The sequence below is a fragment of the Erpetoichthys calabaricus genome, chromosome 10 (genome assembly GCF_900747795.2).
Source record: "Erpetoichthys calabaricus chromosome 10, fErpCal1.3, whole genome shotgun sequence".
NCBI classification, from domain to species: Eukaryota; Metazoa; Chordata; class Cladistia; order Polypteriformes; family Polypteridae; genus Erpetoichthys; species Erpetoichthys calabaricus.
The window spans coordinates 128,127,355-128,150,728 of NC_041403.2; the positions used below are offsets into that span (position 1 = coordinate 128,127,355).

The 23,374-nt window shown below is 40.3% G+C and overlaps 1 protein-coding gene across 1 annotated transcript in view; it reads right to left on the reverse strand.

The window, feature by feature from the left end:
* Positions 1-23,374, reverse strand: part of LOC114658435 (brefeldin A-inhibited guanine nucleotide-exchange protein 2-like) — a 923,594-nt gene that overhangs the window by 160,857 nt on the left and 739,363 nt on the right. Inside the window, exons 29-30 of the mRNA XM_051932465.1 lie at positions 12,297-12,426; positions 12,013-12,148 (exon numbers count right to left, since the gene is read on the reverse strand). Coding sequence (XP_051788425.1) covers positions 12,013-12,148; positions 12,297-12,426 — 266 coding nt within the window. The remainder of the gene's footprint in view (positions 1-12,012; positions 12,149-12,296; positions 12,427-23,374) is intronic.

Sequence of the window (23,374 nt, forward strand, 5' to 3'; positions counted from 1 at the left end):
GCTGGCTGTTCACAGAGCTCTGTGTCCAAGCACATTAATAGAGAGGTGAAGGGAAGGACAAGATGTGGTAGAAAAAAGTGTACAAGCAATAGGGATAACCGCACCCTGGAGAGGATTGTGAAACAAAACCCATTCAAAAATGTGGGGGAGATTCAAAAAGAGTGGACTGCAGCTGGAGTCAGTGCTTCAAGAACCTCCATGCACAGACGTATGCAAGATATGGGTTTCAGCTGTCGCATTCCTTGTGTCAAGTCACTCTTGAACAAGAGACAGTGTCAGAAGCATCTTGCCTTTGGACTGCTGCTGAGTGGTCCAAAGTTATGATCTCTGATGAAAGTAAATTTTGCATTTCCTTTGGAAATCAAGGTCCCAGAGTCTGGAGAAAGAGAGGAGGCGGCACAGAATCCACGTTGTGTGAGGTCCAGTGTAAAGTTTCCACAGTCAGTGATGGTTTGGGGTGGGTCTTCTGGTGTTGGTCACACAGTCAGTGATGGTTTGGGGTGGGTCTTCTGGTGTTGGTCAATTGTGTTTTCTGAGGTCCAAGGTCAACGCAGCCGTCTACCAGGAAGTTTTAGAGCACTTCATGCTTCCTGCTGCTGACAAACTTTATGGAGATGCAGATTTCATTTTCCAACAGGACCTGGCACCTGCACACAGTGCCAAAGCTACCAGTACCTGGTTTAAGGACCAAGGTATCCCTCTTCTTGATTGGCCAGCAAACTCGCCTGACCTTAACCCCATAGAAAATCTATGGGGTATTGTGAAGAGGAAGATGCAATACGCCAGACCCAACAATTCAGAAGAGCTGAAGGCCACTATCAGAGCAACATGGGCTCTCATAACACCTAAGCAGTGCCACAGACTGATCGCCTCCATGCCACGCCGCATTGCTGCAGTAATCCAGGCCAAAAGGAGCCCCAACTAAATATTGAGTGCTGTACATGCTCATACTTTTCGTGTTCATACCTTTAAGTTGGCCAACATTTCTAAAAATACTTTTTTTGCATTGGTCTTAATTGATATTCTATTTTTCCGAGATACTGTAATTTGGGACTTTCATTAGTTGTCAGTTATAATCATCTACATTAAAGGAAATAAACATTTGAAATATATCAGTCCCTGTGTGTAATGAATGAATCTAATATACAAGTTTTCACTTTTTGAATGGAATTACTGAAATAAATCAACTTTGTGATGATATTCTAATTTTATGACCAGCACCTGTACAGTGCATCTGGAAAGTATTCACAGTGCATCACTTTTTCCACATTTTGTTATGTTACAGCCTTATTCCAAAATGGATTAAATTCATTTTTTTCTCAGAATTCTACACACAACATCCCATAATGACAACGTGAAAAAAGTTTACTGAGATTTTTGTAAATTTATTAAAAATAAAAAAATTGAGAAAGCACATGTACATAAGTATTCACAGCCTATGTCGTGAAGCTCGAAATTGAGCTCAGGTGCATCCAGTTTCCCCTGATCATCCTTGAGATGTTTCTGCAGCTTAATTGGAGTCCATCTGTGGTAAATTCAGCTGATTAGACATGATTTGGAAAGGAACACACCTGTCTATATAAGGTCCCACAGTTGACAGTTCATGTCAGAGCACAAACCATGCGCATGAAGTCAAAGGAATTGTCTGCAGACCTCCGAGACAGTATTGTCTCAAGGCACATATCTGGGGAAGGTTACAGAAAAATTTCTGCTGCTTTGAAGGTCCCAATGAGCACAGTGGCCTTCATCATCCGTAAGTGGAAGAAGTTCGAAACCACCAGGACTCTTCCTAGAGCTGGCTGGCCATCTAAACTGAGCGATCGGGGGAGAAGGGCCTTAGTCAGGGAGGTGACCAAGAAACCTGATGGTCACTCTGTCAGAGCTCCAGAGGTCCTCTGTGGAGAGAGGAGAACCTTCCAGAAGGGACAACCATCTCTGCAGCAATCCACCAATCAGGCCTGTATGGTAGAGTGGCCAGACGGAAGCCATTCCTTAGTAAAAGGCACATGGCAGCCCACCTGGAGTTTGCCAAAAGGCACCTGAAGGACTCTCAGACCATGAGAAAGAAAATTCTCTGGTCTGTTGAGAAAGAAAATTCTCTGGTCTGTTGAGACAAAGATTGAACTCTTTGGTGTGAATGCCAGGCGTCACGTTTGGAGGAAACCAGGCACCATCCCTACAGTGAAGCATGGTGGTGGCAAGCATCATGCTGTGGGGATGTTTTTCATTGGCAGGAACTGGGAGACTAGTCAGGATAAAGGGAAAGATGACTGCAGCAGTGTACAGAGACATCCTGGATGAAAACCTGCTCCAGAGCGCTCTTGACCTCAGACTGGGGTGACGGTTCATCTTTCAGCAGGACAACGACCCCTAAGCACACAGCCAAGATATCCAAAGGAGTGGCTTCAGGACAACTCTGTGAATGTCCTTGAGTGGCCCAGCCAGAGTCCAGACTTGAATCCAATTGAACATCTCTGGAGAGATCTTAAAATGGCTGTGCACCGACGCTTCCCATCCAACCTGAAGGAGCTTGAGAGGTGCTGCAAAGAGGAATGGGCGAAACTGGCCAAGGATAGGTGTGCCAAGCTTGTGGCATCATATTCAAAAAGACTTGAGGCTGTAATTGCTGCCAAAGGTGCATTGACAAAGTATTGCGCAAAGGCTGTGAATACTTATGTACATGTGATTTCTCAGTTTTTTTATTTTTAATAAATTTGCAAAAACCTCAAGTAAACTTTTTTCACATTGTCATTATGAGGTGTTGTGTGCAGAATTCTGAGGAAAAAAAATGAATTTAATCCATTCTGGAATAAGGCTGTAAGATAACAAAAGGTGGAAAAAGTGATGCGCTTTGAATACTTTCTGGATGCACGGTATATAAATATAAATATATATATATATATATATACAGTGGAACCTCGAGATACGATCACCTCTGTATACGAGAAATTCAAAATACGAGGAAAGTATGAGCGAAAAATTCAGATCTAAATACGAGCATTGGCTCGTGTAACGAGCCAGGCTGTGGGTATAGCTCGCGGCTTAGCGAGGGGGCGTGGTAGCAGTTGCGTGCCGCGATCTGCGGTGTCTGCGTTTCTCACTTAAGTGCACAGGTGGGAAACTGCCCACATCCATGATTGTCCCTGTGGCTGATGGGCTGCAGCTGCCATGTCCTCCCCGCATATATAGAGAAGCGCGAGCCGGTTAAGGGGGAGAAGAAGTAAAAGAAAAGAGAGGAGAGAGAACGGAGGTTGCTGCAGGCAGGCAGGCAGGCAGGAGTAGGAAGTCGGTGCGGGAGAGCGAGCGAGTGCAGGCTCGCGTGTAGCTGAACAGTGAGCTGAACAGGCGAGCCAAACAGCTGAAGCAGGACGGTGTAGAGAAGGTCAGCTGCATTAAGAGTTTCTCGCCTGTTGCAGAGCCCGCAGGTGAGACGCTAACAGAGAAGAAGCACCGGGGATTGTCATCTGTTTTTTAAGACTGCATCCTTTTGACGTTTTAACCTCGTGTTAAAGGATTGTTATTCTTGTGTATTTTTAAACCTCCACTTCACAACTGTTTTAAGGATTATTTATTTAAAGATTTATTGAATGCTCTACTGCACTTTGGACACCTGTTTTGATTCTTTTAATAATCAGTTATATTATTTACCAGTGTTATTTATTAAAGGTAGACTACAGTATATATAATTTATCAGTGTTATTTGTTAGGAAAATTGATTTTTATGTTAATATATTTGGGGTGCGGAACAGATTAACTGGATTTCCATTATTTTCAATGGGGAAGTTTGTTCTAGATACGAGAAATTCGCTATACAAGCTCAGTGCTGGAACGAATTAAACCTCGTATCTAGAGGTTCCACTGTAGATAGATAGATATATAGATAGATAGTAGATAGATAGATAGAATAGATAGATAGATAGATAGATAGATAGATAGATAGATAGATAGATAGATAGATAGATAGATAGATAGATAGATAGATAGATAGATAGATACTTTATTAATCCCAAGGGGAAATTCACTTACTCCAGCAGCAGCATACTGATACAAAAAAAAACCAATATTATATTAAAGAGTAATAAAAATGCAGGTAAAAACAGACAATAACTTTGAATAATGTTAACGTTTACCCCCCGGGTGAATTGAAGAGTCGCATAGTTTGGGGGAGGAACGATCTCCTCAGTCTATCAGTGGAGCAGGACAGTGACAGCAGTCTGTCACTGAAGCTGCTCCTCTATCTGGAGATGACACTGTTCAGTGGATGCAGTGGATTCTCCATAATTGATAGGAGCCTGCTGAGAGCCTGTCTCTCCGCCACAGATGTCAAACTGTCCAGCTCCATGCCTACAATAGACCCTGCTTTCCTCACCAGTTTGTCCAGGCGTGAGGCGTCCTTCTTCTTTATGCTGCCTCCCCAGCACACCACCGCGTAGAAGAGGGTGCTCGCCACAACCGTCTGATAGAACATCTGTAGCATCTTAATTGGGCCATCTTTTGACTTATCTGCTATGTTCCTCTCTAACTGCCTTTTAGCCTCACTAATATTCTAGTTATTGGTTGTGCTCATGCTCTCATATGCCCTTCGATTTGCTTGGAGTTATTTGTCTTATAAGCCTTACACATCTGTTTTTTTCACTTTGTAGCTTCCTTTTCAGCACTTTATTTACCCGCTGTTGAGGTTTATTAAAATTTCCTACTAATCACAGGATTTTGGAATGTACCTGTTCTGTATTATATGTAGAACATTTCTAAACCAGTTCCACTGCTTCTCAAGTGTCTCCACACTTAATAATTTAGCTCAGTTTATCCCTTCATAATGTACGTTGTCACATCTGTTCAAAATTTGCTCTACCAAACTTAAACTTTTAGCAGTTTTGGTCTCTGCTTTTGTGCACTTCAAAACTACTGAAAATTATATTATATTATGGTCACTTGACCCTAATAGTTCAATCACATCCCCACCATTAATTCTGTTCTGAATATCACAAAATACTAAATCTAGACAGGCCTCTCCCCGTGTTCATGTTTTAGCATACTGTGTTATTAAACAGTCGCTGATTACGTCTGAAAACTCGACTACTACTCCACTATTTTCAAGGTTAACAACAGTTAATATTTGGGAAGTTAAAGTTCCCCCATGACTAGAATATCTCCTTTTTAATATTTCTTAAAAGATGCACAGTGAAATTACTGTCTGCCTTCTACAACACACTTTTAAAATATGGCCTCTTTCCTTAATGCTTTCCAGACAAATCCAAGTATCCTCACTAAGATGTGGCTCATTATCTAAATGAAAAAGACATGTATTTAAACTTTGTTTGATATAAATGGCAACCACTCCACCTTTCCATTCTATCATTTCTAAAAAATATTCACCCCCATCTTTGTTAATTAGCCAGGTTTCTATTATTGCTATAATATCATAATTATGCTCAGCTACATACGACTAAAAAGCCTTTTGCTTTATTTTTTTTTTATAATTCTAGCAATAAGGCAAGCTACTTTTAATGTGTAAAATTTATGTTACTATGCATATTTATTTTTACGCTATTGTTTTGTTTTGTCCTATCATGTACAGTCATGACCGAAATTATCGGCACCCCTGGAATTTGAAAATGCACCATTTCTCCCAGAAAATTGTTGCAATTACAAATGTTTTGGTATACACGTTTATTTCCTTTATGTGTATTGGAACAACACAAAAAACAGAGAAAAAAAGCTAAATCTGACATAATTTCACACAAAACTCAAAAACTAGGCTGGACAAAATTATTGGCACCCTCTACTTAATATTTGGTTGCACGCCCTTTGGAAAAAATAACTGAAATCAAGCGCTTCCTGTAACCATCAACAAGCTTGTAACACCTCTCAACTGGAATTTCCAACCACTCTTCTTTTGCAAACTGCTCAAGGTTTCTCAGATTTGAAGGGCGCCTTCTCCCAACAGCAATTTTGAGATCTCTCCATAACTGTTCAATCGGATTTAGATCCGGATTCATCGCTGGCCACTTCAGAACTCTCCAGCGTTTTGTCTTCAACCACTTCTGAGTGCTTTTAGAGGTATGTTTGGGGTCACTGTCCTGCTGGAATACCCATGACCTCTGACGCAGACCCAGCTTTCTGACACTGGGCCCTACATTGCGCCCCAATATCTTTTGGTAGTCTTCAGATTTCATGATGCCCTGCACACAGTCAAGGCATCCAGTGCCAGAGGCAGCAAAACATCCTCAAAACATCTTAGAACCTCCACCATGTTTGACTGTAGGTACTGTGTTCTTTTCTTTGTAGGTCTCATTCCGTTTTCTGTAAACAGTAACATGATGAGCTTTACCAAAAAGCTCTACCTTGGTCTCATCTGTCCACAAGACGTTTCGCCCAGAAGGATTTTGGCTTCCTCAAGTACATTTTGGCAAACTCCAGTCTGGCTGTTTTATGTTTCTGTGTCAGCAGTGGGGTCCTCCTGGCTCTCCTGCAATAGCGTTTGATTTCGTTCAGATGTCGACGGATAGTTCGAGCTGACACTGTTGCACCCTGAGTCTGCAGAACGGATTGAATATGTTTTGAAGTTGATCGGGGTTGTTCACACCATTCAGACTATCCTTCATTGCAGTCTTTTATCAGTTTTTCTCTTCCGTCCACGTCCAGGGAGATTAGCTACAGTACCATGTGTTGTGAACTTCTTGATTATGTTGCGCACAGTGGACAAAGGAACATGAAGATCTCTGGAGATGGACTTGTAGCCTTGAGATTGTTGATATTTTTCCACAATTTTTATTCTCAAGTCCTCAGACAATTCTCTGCTCTTCTTTCTGTTCTCCAGGCTTAGTGTGGCACACTCAGACACACAACAGAAGGTTGAGTCAACTTTTCTCCATTTTAACAGGCTTCAGGTGTGATTGCTATATTGCCAGCAGCTGTTTCTTGCCACAGGTGAGTTCAAACGAGCATCATATGCTTGAAATAAAACGAATTACCCAGAATTTTGAAAGGGTGCCAATAATTTTGTCAGGCCCATTTTTGGAGTTCTGTGTGACATGATGTCAGATTTGGATTTTTTTTCTCTGTTTGTTTGTGCTGTTCCGATGCACATAAAGGAAATAAACATGCATATACAAAAAACATTTGTAATTGCAATAATTTTCTGGGAGAAATGGTGCATTTTCTGGGAAAATTCCAGGGGTGCCGATAATTTCGGGCCATGACTGTACAATTCTAAACCTGGCCTGTCCTAAACTTCTTGACCAATATCCCCACACACACACACACGTTCCTCAACTAACTAACTCATACACCTCCCCAAAACATTGGAGCCCCTCTGGTTCAAACGTAAAATGTCACAGATTAACAGGTTTCATTTATTCCAAAAAGGATTCCCAATGCCCTATAAACTTATACCCTTTAATCTTGCATTAAGATTTGAGCTATGCATTAAACCTTCTAATCTCCTCATTCTTACTTAGACTGGTATGTGGCACCGGCCGAACATCAGAGAAGACTACCTTGTCAGTTCTGTTCCTCAGCCTGGCACTTAACTCTTTAAATCTGGTTTGTAGAACTGACAGCCTGTCCTTATGCATGTCATTTGTTCCTACATGGACAACAACAACTGAATCCAAGAGCCTATCAACCTTTCCAGCGACGTTTCCCACCTGTGTACCCAAAAGGTAACACACTGTGTGAGGCTCTCTGTTTCTGGAGCAAATCGGCATTTCAGTCCCCGACTATCACAACCTCTCTCTTTCTTGGGACTGTTATTGAGGTGGCCCATTGGGATTGCTCATATCTGCTAACCACCTCAGAATCTTCAGAGACACTGCCTCTGTAATTGTGGGGTTGATGACCCTGAACAGTGTGCACTGTTTGACATGCTCCTTGTGACTGTGACCCAGCTTTCTCTACTTGTCTAGTTTGGAGTATCATCCTGCACCACCTTAGGGATGCACACTATCTAAAGGACACCTGTGGTAGGTCCACCAGTTCTCTACTACAACATAGGCCAACCTAATGCTCCTCCAGTTCAACAAATCATGGCTTGAGATACTAGATTAACAGGCATTTCCTACAGACGAAGATTTCAAGGAGTACGTCCCTGAAAATGTCCAACATCCAATAGGCCTTGCATTGCCATTGCCTTATTATTAAAATTTGGTTTTGGATTACTAAAATTACTCAATCTTTTTTTAATTTAATTTAAAATATTTACTTAATTATTAAACTAAAAAAAATAATAGATTAAGGGTCTAAAATAATGTGTTTTACTCTTTCTGGATCCTTAAGCTCCTGTAATACTCAACTGCAGGCTGTTTGTCCTTTAAGTTAACTTTACTGTTCCCTATCCGTTTTCCTAACTTGCACTTCTTTTATTACTTCTTCACTTTGGAGCTCCCTGCCTTCACCATTTGAACTTTCAACACTTATGCTGTCGCCCTCTTGTTTGCTCTACTTTATCCCTCTCTTTACCAGTTACAAGTCACTGTTACTTTTATTACACTGTTGCTGTTATTACAAATCACTGTTACTTTTAACTATGCATCACTTATAGACTTGCCTGTTTCAGCTTCCACTTGCTTTCCACTGTGCCTTGCTTCTATATAAAAGTAAAAGCCCATTCTAAAGGGGAAAAAAACTTTTAAAACTCTTGTTCACCTCCTTAGTGACAATGTTTTCAACAGCACAAATTTGTTTTTTAATTAACTATTTAATTAACATAGTAACACAAACACTCAGGACTTCCTTTTCTTCCACTTCAGGGAGTCTCCAAGCAGTGTCAGTTAACTTTGATAGAATTAGTTCAAGAACATTGGAATGTGACTGACACCTTAATGAAACACACAACAAAACAAGATTTTCTATTCGATTCATTGTCCTGTTGCCTTGTAGTGTCTCAAATACCAACATAATACAAAGTACATAAAGATGGTCAAATCTTGCTTTAAGTTTAAGACAACTGTCATGTCATGTCTGTGTTTTAAAAACCCTAACGTTTGTGTAAGAAATGGCTTATGCACATTTCCAAACACAAAAAAGTTTTATACATAAGGCCCCAGGAATCTGTACCCCTCCTGTCCACTACTGACTGCAGACTCCTGTATGTGGTATGTCACAGAATTATATTTAAAGTATGATGTGTATATGGTGAAGAGGAAGGAAGTATCAAATGGTGTCTTTGTTTTCTTCTCTATTGGCCTTATGATTAGCTTACACTGTCATGATTTTCAAAATATTTGGTTCGTTTTGCTGTGTGTTTACTATTACACTGTCATGTTTTTCAAAAATTTGATTTCCATTGATGTGTGTTTACTAATGTGTATGTTCTTGTCTGTAAACAATAAGTAAGTTTAATTAGTTTTGTTACCACATTATACTGTAGCTGTAAACTTATGCAAACACTCCAAGACTGTCCTGAACTTCTACTTGTTTCAGATTGATTCTGTTTTTGGTCATCTATTGCCTTATCTGTAATATTCCTCTCTAACTGCCTTTTAAAATTCATATACTGTTTTTTTTTTTTGTAGCGTAACCACAAGGAGATGCCACTACCAGATATGCATTTCTGTTTTTCTCTCTCTGTTTTCTGTGGACCTGAATTTCATATGTTCACTAAGCCATCCATCAGTGTATACATGAGCATGTCTATCTATCTATGTCTATGTAAATGTACATTATCTAAACACCAAATCATGTGTCAGAAACTTAATATACACAGTATGATGACATGGTGAGTGTTTCATGCTTAAGAATTTACAAAGAATGGTGCAACTTAATTTCTGCTGTGACATGCAGCTGGTAGGGTCAGACTGGCATAAACAGCATGAATATTTGGATCCATACTCCCTTACTTCCTTATGTCCATATTCCCTCATGTCAGCAACACGGATAGGTGGTAGTGGTGGAAAGATGTGAGGGCTATTTTCTTAGTACAAATTGGGCCTCAAGGTAGTAACCGTTGACTATTGCAACTGAACATTACTTTTCAAATGGTTACTTCCAGCATGTTTCAAAGAATTGCCTTTTTTTTAATTTTGCTATTCAGGCCCACAGTAAAAAACTCAAATGCACACCATAAAGAGATACTGACCAGGCCTGGATTCAAAAGCAGTTTCCTGGAGGTTTAAGGCAGCAGAGTGTTAATCATTGTGTCACTGAGCCCCCATTATGCAAATAACTGAACTCATACTTTATAAATAAAAAAGTCAAAGCATTCTACGTAAATATGCATACATACTAGAACTGTACTGTTAAGACAAAATAAAGCATGACCTACAAAGCAATTAGCCTCCTCAACACTGCATTTTATTACAAAAAAAACATGTAAAAAGCATTGCATTTTTTTGGCATGAAAAGTGACATTTTCATTAAATATCAAAAGTATAATAATGATACAAATAATAATACGAAATGAACAATAACAACAAAAATTATAATAACAGTAATAATAGTACTACTAATGATGCCAAAACAATGTATAATCTCAAAATGAGTCCTATGTGTGGTAAATCTTAAAGCATGGTGAAAGAGACAGTCCAACATCACAGTCAATAAAATGTCTATCAATAAGACGCTCTGGACTGATCCACAATGTGCTGAGTCAACCGCTTCTCTTTAACGGTAGTGTTGACAGTGGATATGCGGCGATGATTTGTTCTACAAGCTGGCATGTAAAGTTTACATTAGATACAGTTTCACCAGCTTTTTGTTTGTATAAGGTGAATGCAATCCAAATGCACTGTTCCACTAGATGATAAAATATCTTTTTGTCATATTTCTTTTGCTGCCTTCAATTCTTGATCTGCAAGACCTACGCTGCCCATCGTGCTATTGTAGTCGCACCACTGCACAAGACTTTGTAACCTGCTTGTTGCCTTTTGCTTGTACAGTGACTGTAGCCACATTGTGTACAGTGCGAAGAAGAAACATCTTTCTGTCTTTCTATTTCAGTACAAGCACTTTACCCTTTTGTCAAACTACTAGCACACCTCGCTGTAATTTTGCTGTCTTCAGGCATGCCATGATGGCTGGGAAACACTGTTCCATATGCGTCAGTGTTCCTTTGCAGCAAGATGTCAAATAACTCTGACAAATGTGAATTTCCCCCTGGGATTAATAAAGTATCTATCTATCTATCTATCTATCTATCTATCTATCTATCTATCTATCTATCTATCTATCTATCTATCTATCTATCTATCTATCTATCTATCTATCTATCTATCTATCTATCTATCTATCTAAGTATAAAAATTGTACATGGTTACACAGTAACCTTGATCCAGCAGAGCATCTATCAAAGTCAGCACCGATGATGCAGCAACGGCGTACTGATTGTATTTCAGATCAAACATTGTCCTTTTCCCTGTTTACAGAACTGAATTCCAAATGTATTCTGTTTTCGATTCACAATGCTCATAAAACGTTATGCCAAATCTTGCTCTTTTTGATGCCATGTACTGTATCCATGACAGTCTGCCCTCATAAGCCATGAGACTTTTATTGCTGTTATCACGTTCCAGAATGTAAATGCTATGAAATTTTGCTACAATGGCCTGGTATATCTCCCAAATTTTATTCAGTCTGGGTGCTGGATGGGTATTCTCATCAAAGTCTTCATTGTTGGTAAAGTGCAGATATTTCATAATTAGTGAAAAACTACACTCCGATGTAATTTCTCCAAAGAACTTAGCACTGACAGTAGTTTAACAGTCCAAGTGATTCTCGGTTCTAACGCTTACACAAGACACATCTGTACAGTTGCCCAAGTGACACTCGGGACTAATGCTTTCAGCACAGTTTTTGCAACATAATTAATGCTCGGGTCTAACGCTAAGGAGGCTACTAAAGTTTGGGGAGTTTATTATTTAGATTTTTGTGCTTTTGGTTTTGCCAAAATTTAACACAATATAGAACTGGATAGTTTCTAAATGCAACATAATGTCTGAATTCATATTTTGTTAAAACTTACTATACTATAAGATGTAAATGATTAAATAAAACAATAGAACTTCATTAACTTACCCTGTTTTACACACCACTGAATTTGTGCAAAGATATCTGCCAGTAAGAACTCATTTAAAGGCTCATAGAACTGAGTGAAAACATCACAGATTGCATACAGTGCATGATTGCATGTTGTCATCATCCACTCTGTCCTCTGTAGAAACAGGAGAAAAATAATGAAGAAGGAGTAAACTCCTTTATGAATAAAGGATAAGTCAAACAATAAAAACATACAAAGACAAAACAGTTCAGCACAATAGAGTAAGTCTACAAATACACAAACATAGAAAGCAAAAGATTACCTCAGTTTGGTGCTCTGGGAGTTTCATATTGTCAAAAATTCTGAAGACAATCCGAAAGAGATCTTGCCACCAATGTTTCTTAAAGGTGAGGCCATAACTCTTCATTATCTCAAACATAACTGTAAGACCTCTAATGAAATAAGTACGAAGGGTATATGTCATATAAATTAAATGCAAAGATCCATCCATTCATCATCAAGATAAAAAAAAAAATTCATAATCTCAGTTTCACCTGGAAGGCAGTAGTGACTGTTATAAATGCACTAGATTTGTCATTCTAGTAGCAGCATTAGCATTATTGTCAGTTCTACCCACATCAAACAAGTTTTCTTTGTGTTTTTTCAAATATTTTATATTGCTTTGTACTAATTTTATGGTTAATTACCAAATCAATACATTGTGACTTTTTCCCTAATGATATATGGCAAAATATACACTGAGAATGTTATTGTAGGGTTTAGTAATAAAACAAAGTAAAGACCATATTAACATTGCAAAAGAAGTTGTAAAATACATATTGCACACTGTGTAGATTGGCTGTAATGATATTGCCTTCAAAGTGGAAAAGCAAAAGCAAGAAACTCAAATACAGGTCAAATAGCCATTGACTTTCACAGATACAGTAATTTTGAGAAAATACCCTGAGCTTACTATTACATACATCACAACATATGCAACTACAGTAATCCCTCCTCCATCGCGAGGGTTGCGTTCCAGAGCCACCCGGGAAATAAGAAAATCCGCGAACTAGAAACCATATGTTTATATGGTTATTTTTATATTGTCATGCTTGGGTCACAGATTTGCGCAGAAACACAGGAGGTTGTAGAGAGACAGGAACGTTATTCAAACACTGCAAACAAACATTTGTCTCTTTTTCAAAAGTTTAAACTGTGCTCCATGACAAGACAGAGATGACAGATCTGTCTCACAATTAAAAGAATGCAAACATATCTTCCTCTTCAAAGGAGTGTGCGTCAGGAGCAGAGCATGTCAGAGAGATAGAGAATAGCAAACACATCAATAGGGCTGTTTGGCTTTTAAGTATGCGAAGCACCGCGGCACAAAGCTGTTGAAGGCGGCAGCTCACACCCACTCCGTCAGGAGCAGACAAAGAGAGAGAGAGACAGAGTTTGTTTTTTCAATCAAAAATCAATACGTGCCCTTCGAGCTTTTAAGTATGCGAAGCACCGTGCAGCATGTCGCTTCAGGAAGCAGCTGTACAGAAGGTAGCAACGTGAAGATAATTTTTCAGCATTTTTAGACGAGCGTCCGTATCGTCTAGGAGTGCGAACAGCCCCCCTGCTCACACCCCCTACGTCAGGATCAGAGAAAGTCAGCGCAAGAGAGAGAAAAGTAAGTTGGGTAGCTTCTCAGCCATCTGCCAATAGCGTCCCTTGTATGAAATCAACTGGGCAAACCAACTGAGGAAGCATGTACCAGAAATTAAAAGACCCATTGTCCGCAGAAATCCGCGAACCAGCAAAAAATCCGCGATATATATTTAAATATGCTTACATATAAAATCCGCGATGGAGTGAAGCCGCGAAAGGCGAAGCACGATATAGCGAGGGATTACTGTATATATGTTGCAGCCTTATGCTACAATCATTTAAATTAAATTTTCCCCTCATTATCAAGCAGCACTCATTATCCCAGAAAGCCAAATTGTGAACAGGATTTTATTAACACTAGAATTACCAGAGCCTACGAAAAAACTTGTAGATCCGGCCCACCTTAAATCGCTTCTTAAAACCTTTCTCACCTCTCCGCCAGGGTCTTTTGTCATCTAAATGTACTGATAAAGACAAGCTGCCAGCAGCCGGCTATTCCATCCCCCCAACGACTTAGAACGTAAACAAGCTTTTCCCAGCTAATGCCTTGATTGATTATCTGGGAGTGAAGTGGAGTTTTAGAGTAGAAATAATAAGATTGTTATTTGGAACACACGCATTTCATATTTGTTGCATTTCTACAGTAATCTTTGTAAACGCATTGTTAAAACAGAAACGGTTTACAATATTCTAGTAGCAAATGACAAAATGTAGGCATAAACTATGTAATGTATGAAGCCTGAAGTCCAAATATCAAAGAAACACTTTCACAAAAGGTACAAAAAAAAGCCACCGCCAAAAAAACCCGCCTTAGTGTGAGACATTGACATGACTTAACTATCACTGCTTCCGTGGCGTAACAGTATCAGTCGCTGACTGGGAATCAGAAGGTCATGAGTTCGATCCTGCACAACTCCCATTTGAGAAGTGTTCTTATTTTCACTATTTTAGAATAAAATGATACATTTGATTTCAGTCTGTAACAGCCGGTGTAATTTATGATATTTGTAAAGGTTAGCTTTATTTTTTTAAATTCACTTTTCATTGTCTCAGTCGCGTTCAGGATCCATCCCTACCGCCCCCCACCTGCGTGTTTTTTTCCCCAGTATTGCCAGTCCCCACGTGTTGCTGTATGCTGTTTCTTTTGTACTCCAGGACATGCAGAGGAAAGCATAGTAAAGAGCAGTAACTTCAGCGCTATATGCAATCATCAGACACTCCCCATCTGATGCTGTTTTCACATAAAGACGCGCTAAAGCTCTGCAGTGTACTTGTGACTGCATTGTCGTACCAATGCTTGCGAACTGAAGTGTCTGCATGCACTTTTCGTGGCATTATACGTGCATTTTTTGAGCATGCCCATGTAGCTCAAACACAGGAACATATGTTGATGTAAAAGTATAACAAAACAAGTGCACTTTTATTCAAGACTATAACCGAAGAAAAAAGAAAGCAAGTTACAGTAGGTGGAATGCTAAGAACTGCTGATTTCCATTCTGTGCTATATAACTGTTAACATTTGAATCTGATGATTGCATATAGCGCTGTCTGATTTAGTGTGCGCAAGAACATGCAGATGGCCAGTTGCTGAGTGCTACAACGCACACTTTAAAAAAAGAAAGAGACAAATATATGTGACGTTTTGAAGAAATCATTTTATGACACGAATAGTACCAATCAGAAAACATCGTCGAAGTAATGCAATATTATTTGAAAACGAACAGCGTCAGGTTGGGTGTGAAGTTATACTGGCGCTGTTTGAGTCAGATCAGAAGCTGAATAAGCTGAAAAAGCTCCTGTTCTGACTCTAAGTAAAAAAGCATGAATTAATCAACAGAAATAACCGCGATTGACATTTGAAAGTTAACGATTTACAGTGCATACCAATTTATAAATTCAATGTCCGTTTGAGGAAAAAAAAAACACTTTCTTCAAAGCTGGGAATCGAACTCGCGTCTCTGTGGCACAGTAAGGCAGTGGTGCTCCAAGTCAGCAAACCGTCCTTATAACTTATTTTTTCAAGATCCATAACACACAGACAGACAGAGTACTGCGTAATACAGAGACAGACAGGCAGAGATATACAAATAAACAGGGAAGGCACATGTACTGAAAGAAAAAGCACTGAATAAGCTCACCCGCTCTAACATCACCCCTCCCCCCGATCTGACTCTCTAAGTAACAGCGCAAGTACAGACACAAATCAAGTGCATGTGTGTACTGTATAATATTAACAAAAAGAGCAGCTTACTACTGAAAACGGCAAATATAGGAGTGAGTGGGGATCGAACCAGGACTCTTGATTACACTTGGTTTGTGTCTGTACTTGCGCTGTTACTTAGAGAGTCAGATCGGGGGAGGGGTGATGTTAGACCAGGTGAGCTCATTCAGTGCTGCAGAAACAATGCGCATGTTGATTTTTTTTTCTTTCAGTACATGTGCTTTCCCTGTTTGTTTGTATATCTCTGCCTGTCTGTCTCTGTATTACGCAGTGCTCTGTCTGTCTGTGTGTTATGGATCTTGAAAAAAATAAGTTATAAGGACAGTTGTTCATGTTAATTGCAGTCTCAATTGTTAAAAAAATATTTTAAAAGGAGCATCCCACATGAAAATATAACGATCTCATTAACCGACAGTGCATACCAATTTACAAATTTTATGTCCGTTTGAGGTTAAAAAGAAAAAAAAGAAGTAACACTTTATCCCCAGCGGGGAATTGAACTCACGTTTGTGAGGCAGAGAAAAGCTACTCGGTCTGAGAGGCAAATCTTAGCACGCTACGCCACGGAAGCTGTTATATGGTGTGTGAAGCTTTTGTGGAACTGTTTATTTGATCTTAGGAACTCGGGCTTTACACATTCTATAGTTTATGCCTACATTTTGTAACATTTATTATTAAAATATGAAAAAGTTTCTGTTTTAGCAATGTGTTTACACAGATTACTGTAGAAACGGAACACGCATGAAATGCATGAATTCCAAATAGCGATCTATTATTTCTATTCTAAAACTCCAGCAGTTCAGTCACTCCCAGGTAATCAAACAAGGCATAAGCTGGGAAAACTTAGTGAACGTTCTGCGACGGTGGGGGATGGAATAGCCGGCTGCTCGCTGCTCCTCTTAATCGGCACATTTAGAAGACAAAAGAGAGGTGAGAACGGTTTCAAGGTGGGCCGGATCTACAAGTTTTTTCGTAGACTCTGGTAATTCTAGTGTTAAAAATAAAAACACTGAAATATCAAACTGACATAACTGCTTAGACCCCATACTCATCCTTTAGTGGAAGCACATTTGTAAGCAATTTCAGCATGGAGTCTTATACAACACAATTTATTTTTCTATACCCCAAAACCACAGAAGGAGTGCCGCAATGGGCTTTAAAAGGCCCTGCCTTTTGACACCCCCCCCCCCTGACAAGAAATCCACCCCACCCCCCCCCCCCAAAAAAAGAAAAAAAAGAAGCTTGTAGAGAAAAAAATGGAAGAAAAGTTGGTATAGGTAGTTCAAAGAGAGACTCCTTTCTAGGTAGGTTGGGCATGCAGTGAATACAAAAGGGGTGAATACAATACAATACACAGAACAGAACACAAATAATCCTCAATACAATACGACAGTACAATAGTAATATTACAAGTACAGACCAAAATGCAAGACTAATACACCTGTAAATACAAGAGTAATGCACCTGAAGAACACTTTCAATTAACTATGTTTATTTAAAAAACAGGCAGTTTAAAGTTTCTTTTAATCTTTAAAAGTTAATCTTTAAAACTGCAGTTCTTTTCTTTTATAATGTCATTCCTTGCTGGGACCATAGCCAACAGTGATAGAATGGGTGTCACTTAATGTAACTAAGGGAAAAATAATGTGCAATAACTTTGGAAGTTAACTGTAGATGTCCAGTTAAAATAGGTGGAACTTGCAGTGGGCTTACTTTAAGAGGTCCACTTTATTGACTGAAATTGATAATAATGAATCACAGATTAGCAATATAAAGACAAACCTGTATAAACACAAATAATTTTTATTGACAACTTAAGTTGTCATAAGACTTTTGAAACCCACAATATGATTTCTCTTAATATCAGAGATATAACTTGGAAGACATTTTACATAAATGATCTTATCAATGATATGAAAACAGTCCAACTTTGTGTGAAATGTACCTGAACAGTGATGGTGCTGCTAAAAAACTCCTTCCAAATCAAAATTGACACTGTTAAAAAAAATGACTTCAGTTTGTCAAGTATTTCTTGACTTGTATAAACCATACAAATATGAGTTTTGGTAGTTAAGTGCCTTTCAATTACCTTATCATTGCATTCAAGGTGTATTGCTTTCAGCAAAATATACAATGTCTTCCTAATAGTATTTGATGTTGACTTTAATGTTGATAACTTGTGTGACCACAAGGTAAGAAACTTTAACTTATACCATTCTTTTGATTTCAATAAGAATATCTCCGAGCCAGAACATAAGGGAGGACACAGACTGAATCTAGTTATTTCAGATGTTGTAAAATTGATGTGGCACAGGTTCTGGACATATCTGACAATGTTCACACTTTATGTACAGAAGAAATACCTGTAACTAGAACTGAACAGCAACGCATTGCTAAAAGATTATATTTTGATGGCCCAGTTGATTTTAGGTCTGCTAATTTTCTGAACAGTCTGTCTGAGTTTAGTGCTTATACTGTCAGCAATGTAAACAGCTGGATACCTTCAATGCTGCATGATTTTTTGTGGCCTTCCCCAGATCTGTGCCTTCACACAACTCTGGCTCTAAGCTCTGCAGGCAATTCAACTGATTTTACAGCTTGGTTCTTGCTCTGATACACATTATCAGCTGTGGAATCTTATATAAACAGGTATGTTCCTTTCCTAACCATGTCTAATTAATTTAATTGACCACTGGTGGACTCCAAACAAGGAGCTGGTGGTGGATTTTAGGAGGCCCAGACCCCTCATGGACCCCATGATCCTCAGAGGTGACTGTGTGCAGAAGGTGCAGACCTATAAATACCTGGGAGTGCAGCTGGATGATAAATTGGACTGGACTGCCAATACTGATGGCTCTGTGTAAGAAAGGACAGAGCCGGCTATACTTCCTTAGAAGGCTGGCGTCCTTCAACATCTGCAATAAGATGCTGCAGATGTTCTATCAGACGGTTGTGGCAAGCACCCTCTTCTACACGGTGGTGTGCTGGGGAGGCAGCATAAAGAAGAGGGATGCCTCACGCCTGGACAAACTGGTGAGGAAGGCAGGCTCTATTGTAGGCATGGAGCTGGACAGTTTGACATCTATGGAAGAGCGACGGGCATTGAGCAGGCTCTTGTCAATAATGGAGAATCCACTGCATCCACTAAACAGTATCATCTCCAGACAGAGGAGCAGCTTCAGCGACAGACTGCTGTCACTTTCCTGCTCCACTGCCAGACTGAGGAGATCGTTCCTCCCCCACACTATGCGACTCTTCAATTCCACCCAGGGGGGTAAACGTTAACATTATTCAAAGTTATTGTCTGTCTGTATACCTGCATTGTTATCACTCTTTAATTTAATATTTTCTTTATCAGTATGCTGCTGCTGGAGTATGTGAATTTCTCCTTGGGATTAATAAAGTATCTATCTATCTGTCTATCTATCAATCAATCATTAGTATAGGTGCGGGGCTGAAAATTGAAAACTAATTTCATTCTGGCTAACAAAGTCGCAGAATTATTTAGGGTTGCCTGGGAAGCACTCTGGATGGGGAATGTATGGCTCTATAGTGTGGAAACAAAAAAAGATGTAATTGAACAAAATGTATGTGTGTATAGAAAATAGGACAGAGTGATGAAACTTGTTTGTGTTTGGCGTGCGTGACAAAAAGCATGTATACTTTCTGGAAGTTTCTTTTGATGATGTGTGTGACAAGAAAATATACCTTTAGGGTAATGACTTTACAAAAACTGGAAAAGTACAATGAGTCAGGATGCTATTTTTTGCTTACATGGTCAACGATCAGGAGATTAGAAAGGTATAAAAGAACAAGGACATCTGCGCTCGAGGCAGATGAAGTGCGGTGTCTTAGGACTGTGTTTCTCTGTCATTTTACCCTTGCCTGGTATGTATTAATAAAAGGTTTTGACTAATTTTAATTTTCTTCTCTGTCTTCAGTCACAAAAAGTGTCCACAGTTTTTGGCGCCCGGACGTGGGGCAAGAGACGGCCGGTCGACTCCTCCAGCGAGACCATTTCAGTGATCCGTCTTACCAGCGGACTGCCGTTAACTTGAGATATCCGGCAGCAGAGCATGCAGCTCCGGCAAAAGTTAGGACTGCCCTGTCCTGAAACAGTTCTTGCGTGAGGAGCCCCTGGTCTCCTCTTTGCTACATCCACGGTGACTGAACGGATTTCCAGACAGAGCTTGCACATTTCCAGGCTGGGGTAAGCACCGGGGGATTTCCGAATATTTTTTATTTTCTAAATAACGGGAGGGCGAGTTTCCTGTTGACCGTCTAGTCATACTCATATCTCAACGGGTTGCTTAAGGTGATGGAGACTTGACCCAAGCAGTTTGACGCATACGAAAGGTCTGACGAAAGGATACTGGCCTCACCCATATCCTAGACTCGGCTGGACGTATTGATGTAGTATTCTGCTGAACCGAATCGGACACGAAGTCACCTGAGCTGGAATCCGGGGATGTGAGCGGACAGGCTAACGGGACGAGTAACGGGGTGGTATGGAAATATAAACCGAAAAGAGCACAGATTACAGGATTGCTGTTAGGACGAAATAAATAAATCTACATACAGAATAAGCAACAAAACCGTGTTCTCCTGGGAACTGGGACAGGACCGATAGTTAGGTGTCTCCCCTTGGGACTAAGAAGGGAACAGTTTAGGTTTAGTGAGTGGCACACTTAATGCCTTGCTGATTCATACGTACAAGGGATTAGACAAATCAGTATATAGTTGGAAAATTAAATACAGAACCCGGGAGAGCAAGGGGACATAATGGGAATTTATAACAGTAAGCCTGTTAATCGCCGCACAGGGGGATCAAAATCATTAGTGCTGGAAGGATTATTTTCGGAGGATCAACAGACGCCCCGTAAAAATGGGTCTCCTAGAAAATTTATAGAAAAGAAAACAGGTTTAGATTTATCCTATTATTTTTTTCCCCTCCTCAGAACCGACCTCAGACACCTCTATTATCCCCTCCTCTATTCCCCATTCCGACTGTCCCCCCCTGCACTACAACTAGCAGAAGTTTCCCCTGATGATTCCCCAGGCACAGACTCACCCTGTACTAGACAAACCCCCGTCTCCAAATGCACTCGAAGTCAAACCTCCACTCACAAACCAGCTCCAACTTTTTTCTCCTCTAATCCTTCACTTACTTGCCCTTTAATAGAAGTTCCCAATCCCCATTATAACCCTGCCCATCCAGCTGGACCCCAAAATCCCACAACAGTTATGATAAATCGGAATTGGGACATCCAAGAACTAAAAGATGTCGTGAATGCACTTCCAGATCCAAAGGAAGTAGGAGGACTAAAATTTGTTGAACAACTTGATCAATTAGATAGCATGTATAAGCCTAATGCTGCTGAATGGACCCAGGTACTTCGTCGAAAGTTTGGGACCACATGGGCCACTGTTAGCAGGGGTGTCCGCAATGACATTCCATGGGTATGGAACCCAGCTTTAACTCGAGGACAGGGGATAGGTGGAGAAGGCGAATTTAACTCACAATGGGAGGCGTTGAGACAAAATATTGCAGAAACATATAAAAAAGGAACGGACTGGTCCCTTATTTCTGCTGCAAAACAAAAGAGAGACGAGACGGTTGATGAATGGGCACATAGGATTCAAGACCTTATGGCTAATCACTCGGGCTTGGGAAATGCTGATGACCGCACCCGAGCTGCAGTTCCATACAAAACAAGGTCCGCACTTCCTGTATTGAGTGGGAAAGTGCCACGTTTGATGAAGTCAAACGACATGCTGAACAGGCCGAATCGAACTCTCATGCCAAATTATTGGCAACACAGATGAACTATTATACCAGGAATACTCCTGACCAAGGTCGAGGATATGGCTTTAGAGGAAGGGGACGAGGACGAGGAAGAGGACGAGGTGGTTTTAGAGCTCCTCCTGTTGACCACACTAAGAATCCTTTTATTCCCTCTCCCTTTAATCCCAATGTTAATTCCTACTCTTGTTACGCCTGTGGTGAAACTGGACATTTTCGTCGGGAGTGCCCTCACAGACAGCAACAGCCCCCACCTCCCCTTATTCCACCTGTTTCCTCTGACACCCCTGACTAACAATACTGGCCATAGGAAAACACTGGGACCTCCAGCCACTCTTTTCAACTACCTTTGCTCACCCATAATTCAGAGACTGATCCTTTACTGACATTGTTCGTTGATGGCACTAAGACTGTTTTCTTAATCGATACTGGTGCCACTCGCTTGCTGGCAAAGGTCCCTACCTCGAACAAAACTGTTACTGTGCTTACTGCTTCTGGACAACCTCATCTTCTTCAAGTATCAAAACCTCTTCAAGTCCAGTCACGTCCTGGCGGACATACCTTACTGCATCGTTTTCTTTTGAATCAGCTTTGTTTTTTCTGTTCAACCCCCAAGTTGTTGTGTCAAATTACCCCTTATCCCAAACCCTCTTTTGCAGCATGGACTTTAGATATTTCCCCACACACCATTCTCCTCAAAGCCCTACATTCTTTTTCCCCTTGTCTTTTTCCCAATTTACAGGCCCCTGACATTTTACACTGTACTGCCCAATACTTCCCTATAGAAGTAGACACCACCTGGCTAGAATCTTTCCTTACTTCTGGTACTTGCCCCGAAACCCTTCACATCTACTGTGTTTTTATTTCATCCACAAAGGCAGCTGCTTCTGTTCATCTTACATGCTCACAGCACATATATTATCTTGGCGGCATAGTGCCTCATTTTTCCTTAGCTAAATCACACACTGTTAATGGGAGAAAATAGGGCCATGGGTGGAAAAATGCCTTGAAAGAACAGACTGGTTACAAGTTACTCCAGGTATTTTTGATACTCCTGACCATTTAATAACTAAAGTAGTGTTTCAAAGGATAGCCCACTGTGAGCCTCTGGTGATCCACCCGAAGTCCTCCTTCCGCCCGCACCGTGCCCAATATCCTTTGTCTCCCGAAGCAGAGGCTGGCATCTCCGCCGTACATCCCGATCTCGTCAAACGCGGTACCGCCGATGGACATGGACCGTCATGCCTCAGGGATACAGAGAAGCCCTTTTGTGTTTATGGTTAAGCTCTTGCCCAAAAAAAAAAAAAAAAAAAAAAATTTAGAAGGCTTTTGGCCGGACGGGATACAGTATGTAGATAGAAGGCTTTTGGCCGGACGGGATACAGTAGCGCTACAGAAGAAAAAAAAAAAAAAAAAAATTGTACAATGAATACCCAGAAATTGTTGCTGTTTTTGGGGGACAATGGCCATAAAGTTTCTAAAAGTTAAGCTGCAGCTAATCAAAACAACTGTAAAATCGCATTACAGCCACTGCAGACAGTGGGTTCTAAATTTTACTGAAAGAGCACAGCCGTTGCAACAACTGGCTGAGAAGGCTCTGTAACCTCAAAACTACTCTTTTATCTGCGCCCGCGCTAGGTTTGCCTGATCATTCTCGTCCATTCACTTTGTTCGTGGACGAAAAGCAGGGATTTATGAATTCAGTACTGACGCAACAACA